An 11,146-nucleotide genomic window follows, 5' to 3' on the forward strand; every position below is an offset into this window, starting at 1 on the left:
GGTTGCCAGTTCCTTGGCGTGAGCCCGGCCTTATTTTATCTATCTTAAATAGCATTGTTGCATTATTGACGATGTACATATTATTAAATAGTGTTGCACTTGACTTTTCCACTTTACTTTGTATATACAGGCAGTGCCATTTAAACTTTCTACATGTAGTTCATTCCTAATATAATAATTTCTAGTCTTACATCGTTGTATCCCATTCACTTTAGTCAAGAATTCCCTCTCGTCACCCTGCCATCTTTCGTCCCTCGATGTAATGTCCCATGTTAGTTGTGTATTTATGAGGTTTATGAGTGATCAGCGCTCCGATCTATAGCTCGGAATCCATGATGGACGGCATGTGTCGGTGAAAGCGAGATGTTAAACGAAGGTAAACATGCAGAACGTTTCCTGCATATAGCTGTGAAATTCGGTTCGTGACCTTCGTGACTTCGTGACGTTCGTGACTGACAGTGGTGTGTGTGTACTCAGTTGGTAATGAGGGTCATGAGTGTCGTTCGTAAGGTGTATTTATAGTTTGTCACTCATATGTTTTCAGATTTAGTTACAGCAATAAATTTAAACTCATAATGCCGAAGAGAATGTATCCATTCGAATATGACCTCTTACCCCAAAATAAAGTACATATTAGCGAGAAAGAAATGTGTGATGAAGAATCAGTGAAGTCAGTTTATGGTAGGCTGTATTTATTCGTATTATGATTACTAACTTAAGTGGTGGTGATATGTATGCCATGTTGTGCCGGGCTTAAGAGTGTTTCTTTACATATGGTAAAAGTAACAACCTTTCTATGACAACTGAAATTCAGTTAGCCATGAATGAATAAGCATAGTACAAGAGTTTACGAACATTATTTCCAGTATGATTCACACACACACACACACAGTTGGTAGTTTCTAGCAATAAGTACATTTCAGTCTGTTACTTGTATTTTTCACTTATCCAAAGGATTTGGAATATTTTAGTTTAATGATTGCAGGCTTAACCGCCAGGATACCATTCCCAATAGGGACAAGGATTTTTCTGACCTCCATCCAGATTGTCTCAGGGGCCTTGGAAACTGTGATATTTTTTCTTTCCTTGCCATAACATGAGGCTGTGACTGGAGTCATGAAAGAAACTTAATCCCAGCCAATGCAAAACACCTGAATCTTTTTGACATGTGATCTAGTATGTCCCATATAACCAGGTTCCTAAAAAAAAAAAAGGGACAGGACAAACCTATGTTCATAGACTCTAAGCCTCTTTTCTTGTATTGCTGATTTGAGAGGTACCTGTACCCAATTTCTGTCATTTACCATAGGTGACACCATAGCACCTACCACTAGTTCTGGCTGGACACTTAACAGAGCTTCCAGCCAAGCCATCAGCTGCCTCAAGCCAATTCCTTCCTCTTTATGATGACATTCACCCCACTGTGACACATCTTTCAACCTCAGCCTCAATACAGCCCTTCACCAGAACCCATGAGAAATTTTGTCTCCTTTTTCTATGGCAGCAGAGGACCCAGCACACATTAGCTGGGAGGCACCTGTGTGTTACACTTTTGATCACTACCATGGTAACTACTCTATGTTGATAGGGGTATAGAATGATGCTGATGTGAGTGAGAAATGTATGTGTGGTCAGGTGGTTTCTGGACTGGCCACAAGATGGCACTGTTGCAGGTAGGGCAGTATTTCTCCAGGTAGGGTGTGGGTAGAACAGGATCTACTAAATCATTTGCCATTCATTTTAATTTTGTAGCTTGGTGCACATGGCAGCAATGCCTATGTAGGTGGGGTGTGTCTTGTGTTGTCTGTGATATGTGGTTCTTCTGATTCTGAAAAATAGTTCAGCCTGTCGTGGTGACCTCTGAATAGATTTTGTGAGTCTGTGATATTTTTGTTGAAGGTCCTGACACATGCTAATACAATTCTGATTTAGCTCGTAAGCCAGCAAATGAGGCAAGAATTTTGCACCCATTTGTCCCATGTTTACATGTTGTGTCAGAAAACTTTGACATGATCCAAATGAGATTTCCAACTCGTTAATGAAGTTGTGGATGGTAATGCGTCTAATTTCATGAATAAGTTCTGTGATACCGGCCACATTTTCATCTCTTTTGCTTGTGGATGTCCTGAACTAGTGTTACTCCAGTTTTGAGCTTAGAAAATCAATTAAATATTTCAATTTTGCACATTGTTTTCCTTCTGAAAGCAAATTTTAACATCTCGTAGGTTTTTTTATTGCTAGTGGAGTGGGACTGCGGCCACTTCTGGCCTATTGTACCTGCCCCAGATGTTAGGTGAGGGTGATTGTGGAGCAGTTGGTGGAATGAAGATTGGCAGGGGAAACCAAAGTACTCGGAGAAAACCTGCCCCAGTGCCACTTTGTCCACCACAAATCCCACTTGACCAGACCGGGGATCGAACCCAGGCCGCTGTGGTGGGAAGCCAGTGACTAACCGCTTGAGCTATGGCACGAACTTCTCATAGGTTACTGCACACTAGCTGTTCTTTAAATCATCATTTTCCAGTAATGTGTGGAGGTCTCAGTATTACTGTCAAGAGACAAAAGTTACAACTCTCAGATGAATGACAAAATGATCCAACATATACTGCTCTAAGTCTGCGTGGATGACGAGTCTTGTTGTAACTGCTTTAGTGCCATCTTGCAACCGGTCCAGAAACTATTTGGTCACACTAGTTAAATGTTAATACTTAATGACCATACAGCAGTGAAAACAATTCTATATTTTGCAGATTTAAAGAAGTTCTTGCCACTTTTTGCATTTGTGGCCTTTGTAAATTGACACTAGAAGATGAATTTAAGATTTTTTCTTACAGATAAAACTCTGAATATGCTGTTTGTGGGAGCAAGGAAAGTACTGAATGTGACTGAATCAGGAGTTGCAGCAAGTCTTCATTTGGATTCTCCAGTTGTGAAACATAAAGAGAATTTCTGTTCTCCAGATTTGAAACATAATTACAAACAGATGTTTCTGGATAGTCAGTGCCAATTGCAATCATGGGGCACTGTTAAGGTACCAATTTGTACAGGACCTTGTACCTCTTTTGCATTTGTTTTTATAGTTTTCTGTTACTCATTTAACCCTTCAGTGCATAAAGTTTCTTAACGTTAGTTGCACTAAAGGGAGTAAGGGTTTTTCTCATTTCACAATTGACTGTGAAGTTGAGATTGTTATTGAAAACTAAAATTGTATTAATCACCAAGGATTGGTGAGATACCAGCAGAATGGATCCCAACAGGAGGCAAAGCAATACGTTCTAAAATCCACAAACTTGTGCGTTTAATGTCTCAGTAGAAGCAGTTCTCACAGGAGTGAAAGGAATCCAACTGTCACATGATAAGGATGACTATAGATGGTATAGATGGGGTTTGGAGTAGTAATTGAGTTTAATGAACACATACAGATCGTTACTAAAAGTAACTTCAGTGTTATCACTAATTTACACACTCTACATTGGCCAGGATAGCTTAGTGGGTATAGCAACTGGCTCTTTGCTGGACAACCAATGTGTCAGAATTGGAGTTCCAGTAGGGTCAAGAATTTTCTCCACATTGTCCAGACCTGCTCTGGGGCCCACCCAGCCTCCTATCCAACGGGTACCAGGGACTCTTTCCGTGGGAGTAAAGCTGCCTGGGCGTCAAGGCAACCACTCACCTCCAATTAGTGCCGAGGTCAAGAAAATGTGGATTTCTGTATCCACTCTCCCATGTGCCGGCATAGTGCTTAATTGGTTAAACACAGAGACAACTTTACCTTACCTTACAGTTCACTATAGCACACACTAAGTCTTCTCAGTCAGCCAAGTCTTCACTGGTTGTCTGGTAATGGCTTCCAACTTTGTAGATCCCTTAGCTTCTGCTAATGGTTTCCAGTGGCATAGATACCTCAGCTTTTGTTTTCATGCCCTTCTAACAACCACTGAACTTCAACCATGCAGATGTACGTACATAGTGGATGATGCAGACTTTTCATCATTTCCTCTCCTGTCCCAAGTTGCAGGAACAGAAGCTTCTGTTACCTCCATGGTCAATGTAAACTTGTTCAGTACTTCTGTTCCCAGTCAAATGGTCTCTGAAACCTTTTTTGCCACATCTCCTCCTTACCACATAGTTGCTAAAAACAGTTCCATTGCCACATGCCTTAAACATGAAGATGCTGAGACATTTTTCATCACCTCTTTTCAGGGCAACCTTGTCACCAGAACATTCGTCATGGCATTTTTTCAAGTCTGCTGGAACTCCAGAAATACATTTGTCGCCACTGTCTTTTCACAAACTACGTGGTTGTTTCCTACTGAGTAGCACCCCACTCTTCTGTAATATCCAGCTACCACTTCATCTTGGACTCATCACCTACTTACATCTCTGTGTAAGGACTTCAAAATCCCCCCCCCAAAAAAAGAACTATATTGACCTTGAAAATGGCAATTGCAGATTTGCTGAAACAAGAGAACCTTCAACATTCCACATAGCATATTTCTGAAAGTCAAAGTCATACATAAGTTATGAATTAATTTACTTCTATGGGGTCTTTTGTTGTGTTGCACCAGAGGCAGCAGCTGTCACGACCTTACTGAAAGATACACTTAAATTCTACCATCAAAGTGATTGTATTGTTCTTTTGTTTTTTCATGCATGTTCTCAAAAGAAGAACATATGGTGGATGAAAGTAACCTGTTCTCTTCCAGCAAAAAATCTGAAGACATGTTCTTTGCAGTAACAAAACTTGAAAAACAGAACGCAATCAAGGATAAGCAAATTATAGGCCCAGCACTTTAGGCCATCAGGCTTAAGCATGAACACAGTCTGATTCTGATATTTTCAGAATGTCACACCTTTTTCAGGAAACCTTAGGTATAACAGTGTCAGGTTTTATGCTATATTAATAACTTGGCTTGGCAGGAACAACTAATTTTCATGTTTGCTGAAATTTGGAAGTGACTGAAGTTTGTTTTCAGCCAGAACCAAGACTTCATTGTGAGAACTGCAAACTGCCATGCTCAGATATTCAGTCCCGGTGTACATTCTGTGAGAAGTTCCTTTGTGCACATTGCATTGTAACATGTGCTAAGTGCACTGAAGAGTTCTGCAATGCATGCTCACTTGCCATGTAAGTATATCTTCTGGTGTTACCACAAGTTGTGGGACATCATGCAAAACTTCTTTTTCTGCCTTTCTTTAGGCCAAATCAGTCCAGTGGTCTTGAACATCATAAAAATAGTGTCAATGCAATTGACAGAATTATTTAATATTTTTCTGCTATCTGTACATGGTAATTCATAAGTCCCTTCGGAACTTCCAAACTTGGCAATGCAACATCCAAGACAGCCACAACAGAAAGGAGCACGTAAGTAGGTAGAGAATATCTCTAAGTTTTTTGGGGGTAATAGGTGCCATGGCATACAGAAAAATGGGAACTTTTGGCAAACAAATAAAAATAGAATACATGCAACAACAAAAGATTTTATTGACAGTAATTGAACCACTACAACTTGCCTTTTAAGAAACAACAATCCAAATTATCAGTTTCTGAAAATTACTTCCTGCAGATGGCGTCCTTGTCTACGTATACATTCTCCTAATCTGTTGTTCAGGTTCCCCATTGATCGCTGCAACATCTCAGCTGGGATACCACGAATTTCTTCTTCAATTCTTTGTTTCAATTCATCCAATGTCCTTGGCCAAGTCGTGTAGACCCGACTCTTGAGGTAGCGCCACAAGAAAAAATCACAAACTGATAAATCCAGTGATCTTGGGGGCCAAGGAATGTCACCGAATCTTGAGATGACACTATTACCAAACAATTCTCGCACAGCTGCAATTGATTGCCTTGCAGTGTGCGATGTCACACCATCCTGCTGAAACCAGGTTTCGTGAAGTTCATGAACGCCCTTTACACGCCAGCAAGGTCACAGTATGGTGTGCAGTTTCGTCACACGGGGTCATCGGACCTTACTTTTTCGAAAATGAAGACCGGATCACAGTGACTGTCACTTCGGATCCGTATGTTGAGATGTTGCAAACTTTTGTTGCACCTGCATTGAACAATTTCCCACAACTTCACGAAACCTGGTTTCAGCAGGATGGTGCGACATCGCACACTGCAAGGCAATCAATTGCAGCTGTGCAAGAATTGTTTGGTAATCATGTCATCTCAAGATTCGGTGACATTCCTTGGCCCCCAAGATCACCGGATTTATCAGTTTGTGATTTTTTCTTGTGGGGCTACCTCAAGAGTCGGGTCTACACGACTCGGCCAAGGACACTGGATGAATTGAAACAAAGAATTGAAGAAGAAATTCGTGGTATCCCAGCTGAGATGTTGCAGCGATCAATGGGGAACCTGAACAACAGATTAGGAGAATGTATACGTAGACAAGGACGCCATCTGCAGGACGTAATTTTCAGAAATTGATAATTTGGATTGTTGTTTCTTAAAAGGCAAGTTGTAGTGGTTCAATTATTGTCAATAAAATTTTTTGTTGTTGCATGTATTCTATTTTTATTTGTTTGCCAGAAGTTCCCGTTTTTCTGTGTCACCCTGTACATTTAACTGCTGTGGGGCAGTTGTGATGAAACATGGCATGGGCAGGGGATAAGAAAACGTTCTTTGTCTTGGAATTTGCCAAAACTGAGTCACTTGTGAGGTGAATTGGAGGTTTCAAACCAAGTGCCACACAGAAACACCTGCGGGCAAAACAGTTCATGAGTGGTACAAGAAATTCCAGCAGAGTGGCTGCCTGTGCACTGTGAAACGAAAAGGCCAGCCAGGGCCATCAGCCAAGACTGTCAAGCATGTGCAAGAAACTTATCAGGAACCCTCAGAAGTCAACACATCATAGGAGCTGGGAATTGCAGATGCCTCAGTCAAGTGTCTGGTGCATTCTGCACAAACAACTTGGCATGAAAGGATACAGGCTGCAGCTGTTGCAGGTGCTGAATCCCCAGGATCACAATCTTCATTTCCAGTTCTGCGTGGGTTTCCAACAGCGGCTGGAGGAAGCTGGTTTTCAGTGATGATGCAATTTTGTGTGTGTGGTAAGGTGAACCATTACAGCTTACACATTTGGGGCACAGAAAATCCTCACGCAACAGTGGAACACATCCATGATTTGCCTAAAGTGAATGTGTTTTATGCCGTTTCCTCTTGCAAATTCCATGAACCATTTTTCTTTGTGAAGTGGTATCAACTACCTGGGCATGCTGTAACTGGCTAATGCCACAGTTACAGGAAGATAGTGAGGACTTCATTTTCCAAGAAGACAGAGCTCCACCACACTTCTATTTTGGCATCCATGCTCACCTCAGTGCTAATCTTCCCCGTCATTGGATTGGATGTTTTTTAACATTAACTCTCCACTTCTTCCCTCTCTTCCACAGTCACCTGACCTAACCCCCTGTGATTCTTTCTTATTGGGTTATTCTGATTATTTTGCATAGCCGCTCGTTGGGCAACCACTTTCTAATCACCCTCTCCTTTGTCTTCTTCCTCCCACTCACTTCTTGTCCATAGTTGAGCACCACGTGACCTTAAAACCATGCCAAATATATCGGGAGTGATGTGTGAATGGAAAAATGGATAATGTTCAAGGAATGAACATGCGGGTTGTACCCAGTGGTTAACAGGCCTTGCTCCGATGAGAGGGTTCACTGGACCACGCTCTACTAATTAAAACGATGGACTTAATTTATTTTTAAGAGCACTACACAATGTTGCACAGATCAGTCCTTTTAGTCTGATATTTACTTATATCTGTATATATGAGACTTCGAAGGTTAGAGATTAGCTCTTTCTAAGGGGCCAAACTGAGTAGGTGTCTTCCTTTCTCACCTGAAGGCGGAAACAAATCCAGTTTCTGAAACGTCATGTCCTCTGTTGCCTACAATTCCAGACAATGGGAAAAAGTCCAAAAACCCAGTAATTCTGTGTGTCATCCACCATCGTCAGAACCCTTTAGAATCTAATTGTAAGGTAGGTCAGAAACTTGGGAGTGTCTCCCCCTCTGTTGACATGTCCCCCCCTCCCATCATTACCATCCCAGCTACTGTATCGCAGAGTTCGGATTTCCTTGAGGGACTTATGAATTGCCATGTATATAATTAGTCTAAACAGGAAAGTGTTTCTTATTTCCAAGGAATTCAGATGCAAAATTGATGTGACTAATTCAGAAGATTCCAATAAACAATGTTGATTTAATCAGTATTAGTGTATACCTTTGTTGAAGAAAATTATCTGTTTAGAGTACTGCTGATATGCTTATATTATGAAACAGTCTTACCACAGCTATTCAGGTCCATAACATGCATAATCAGTGAAAAGGTGATTTCAGAATATCCTTAGGGGCTGTAATGCATGATAGTGGATGTGGATGAATGGGGGAGTTGCCTGTGAAAACTGTAGGTAGGGATGGGAATAATCAAATTTGTTTATTGAGTCTTCAGCAGACAATATATACTTTCATTTATCAGTTATCTATGAAAACTGTAGGTAGAAATGGAAGTTATCAAATTTTGTTATTCAGTCTTTCAACAGACAATACATTTTTTACAGACTTACCTCAGCCTAAAATTTATTGCTCATTTTTATTATTTATTTTAGAAAACAGAAATACACAAGTGCAGGAATTAAACGTGTGTGTGTACATAAAGCAACGGGGCTTTTTTCTAGTTTTGTGTTAAATTTCATTCTTTTTTTTTTCTGGTTTCACTGCTTTTGGCTGATACTGCTGTGTAGAAGTTGGCTTTATTGCTGATATTTTTAAAATCCTTGCTGTCCCTTTATTCAAGGTGAAGTGACCATCTTGTAGTCCTTGCCAATATTTATAGCATAACATTGCATGTCAGAGCAATTAGCAGTTAACCCTTAACTGCCGGCAGCATTTAAATTCCTACCCAACTCCTATGCTGGTGGATATTTAAATATTTAAATCAAAGAATGCAACATTTCACTTAAAGTGTAATAAATTGGGAAAAAACTGGAGTTTTGTTTTTCTAATTTTCACACTACATTCANCGTTCAGAAATGCCCCTAAATGCTTGCTCAATAACAATTGACCTGTGATATGTTTTTCATGGACCCATGTACTAGCAAGCAGTATTTCTTTGATTTAATAAGAGCTTATGCGTATCACACTTGTAGGTGCCCTATTACTGTGCCACAATTACTGAAGCAGGGTAATGTTTTTGGTATGGGACATGATGGAGGAAGCCAAACAATTAGTGGTTTTCTAGCTGTGTAATTGCATGGTCATGAATAATAAGTGTTAATGTTACTCATAATACACTTCTGAGGTAACTGGACTTTTAATATACTCTGTACCTTAAATCACAGATCATTTGGTCTCTACTGGTAGGTACAAAGAAACCCATATATAACTTTTCAAGTTGTATCATCCTCATCCAGAGGTATTTTCATATTGTATCTCATACAAAACCATTTCCTCTGTTCCTAACAACCTTTCCTTTCATATTTTTTCTCCATACTGTTTATAATCTCTCTATACCCTTATTCATCAAAACATACTATCTGTATGTTTCTGGTGTCCCAGCAGGTCATTTTCCAATTCTGGAGGTGACTAGTGAAGTATTTTTTATCAGTTTTCATACTACAGCCAAATGTTCCTAACCTGCAACAATATTTCTTCTCTAAAAATATTATGATAATCCTGTCTCATACTGCCATTGCTCTTATTGACAGAGAATGACACTTGCATTGTTTGTAGGTACAGTAATCTTGAAGATGAGAACATGTGTTTGGACTGCTGCAGGTAGCTGCATGTCAACGTTTTGAGCCCTTTTATTGGTTGCTGCATCAGCGTGATGAAAATAAGATGTTGGACTAAAGTAATTGTGTGACATTGCATGACCTTTTGTTCATTGTAAATGTATTTGTATTGAATTGATATGCATTTTGCATTTACAAACTTCAGTCATGTTCCGAAACTAACTTTTGAGCGATATGAAAATAAAAGACAGCGCACAACTTAACCAGAATGAAGACCAATGGGAAAAAATGGTTTGAAAGTGTTGAATGTGCCTGAGTGTTTAGATATTTACAGTCTTTAGTAGGCTTGTATACTTTTTCAGTATTTTGTTACCGAGTCTTTGTACCAAAAGAGAGAGAAAAGATTTTGATGTTTAAGCTTCCGGATACTTTTATTTTCTCTGGAAATTTTAAATCTACTGCAGCTAGTTGAGAAAGTCTTCAGTTAATGGCAATTTTCAGCTATTGAAGTGCTCTGTTCCTGATATGTGGAACAATACTGAGGCCACAGAAAGAAGTCCTGTGGAATGCGGGCATGACAGCACTGGATGTTTCCCCTTTCTGCCTCCTGTCTTGTTCTGTTTGAAGACCCTGTGCCCTTTATCAGCTTACACAAGCCACTTGTCACAGCTTGAAGGTTATCTCATGGTTATTATACTAAACCTGCTGTGACCAGAATGGCTAGATGACTAGATGGGCGTATAGGGAAGTATGCCTTGGCCTTGGTATTGCATTTATTATTGGTCCTTTCGAATTATGTATTTTGTACCATAACATGTTAAATTCTGCATTCTAGTTTTGAAATTAAATGTTATTTACACAGAATGTGGCAATTATCTGAATACAATTTCCTTTCTTCTAGCTATGATGTACAGTCACTGTATGTGAGCACACTTTGCACCCATCTATGTGGCTGATACGTCTTCTCAGGAAGGAGGAATCAAACTGGAGAAAAATGAAAGTTTCACATCACACTCTCCCAAGAGTCCAGACAGAGCTAGATGCCAGAAATAGCATTGTTTGTTTGAGCCAGCTGCATTGCATCCTGATTCTCATGGTTTCACTAAATTGTATCCGACATTAGTTGTAGTATTATTGTATGACACATAGATGGCTGCATATGTGCGCAATGTCATCAACCAGCAGCATCGACATGCTCATCTCTATGTGGGTGATTGTGTGCACTAATTTCATGGAGGTTGAAGTGATATCTGCTGTTATTTCAAGGTTTCAAGTACTAATCCATGCTGACTCCACATCAGTTACAGTTTCAGAGGAATGTGCTACCTCCATCTTCAGCATTGAAGACTAAGCGAAACAGGTGACCAGCAAGATCAATTCAAATACAGCAATTCACAGTCAGCT

At 40.0% G+C, this 11,146-nt stretch overlaps 1 protein-coding gene across 2 annotated transcripts; it reads left to right on the top strand.

Moving 5' to 3' along the window:
• Window positions 1–273: 273 nt before the first annotated feature.
• On the top strand, window positions 274–10,606 carry LOC111864784 (apoptosis regulatory protein Siva-like). Of its 2 annotated transcripts, XM_023852333.2 has the most exons (5): window positions 288–376; window positions 545–681; window positions 2,835–3,031; window positions 4,977–5,128; window positions 9,741–10,606. In XM_023852333.2, the coding sequence occupies exons 2-5, from the start codon at window positions 576–578 to the stop codon at window positions 9,787–9,789; spliced, it is 504 nt and encodes a 167-aa protein (XP_023708101.1). In that variant the 5' UTR covers window positions 288–376; window positions 545–575; the 3' UTR covers window positions 9,790–10,606. The 2 variants fall into 2 exon arrangements, with proteins under 2 accessions (XP_023708181.1, XP_023708101.1); XM_023852413.2 differs by lacking the exon at window positions 545–681 and having other exon boundaries at window positions 274–376.
• The last annotated feature ends 540 nt before the right edge of the window (window positions 10,607–11,146 follow it).

The sequence above is a fragment of the Cryptotermes secundus genome, unplaced genomic scaffold (genome assembly GCF_002891405.2).
Source record: "Cryptotermes secundus unplaced genomic scaffold, Csec_1.0 scaffold1894, whole genome shotgun sequence".
Classification (NCBI taxonomy): domain Eukaryota; kingdom Metazoa; phylum Arthropoda; class Insecta; order Blattodea; family Kalotermitidae; genus Cryptotermes; species Cryptotermes secundus.

What these genes read in the sequence shown, in the direction of transcription:
- LOC111864784 (XM_023852333.2), top strand. Translation starts at nt 576, where the DNA reads ATGCCGAAGAGAATGTATCCATTCGAATATGACCTCTTACCCCAAAAT. An exon ending in AATCATGGGGCACTGTTAAG is followed by an intron (nt 3,032 to 4,976) that starts GTACCAATTTGT and finishes GTTTGTTTTCAG; the next exon opens with CCAGAACCAAGACTTCATTG. An exon ending in AATGCATGCTCACTTGCCAT is followed by an intron (nt 5,129 to 9,740) that starts GTAAGTATATCT and finishes CATTGTTTGTAG; the next exon opens with GTACAGTAATCTTGAAGATG.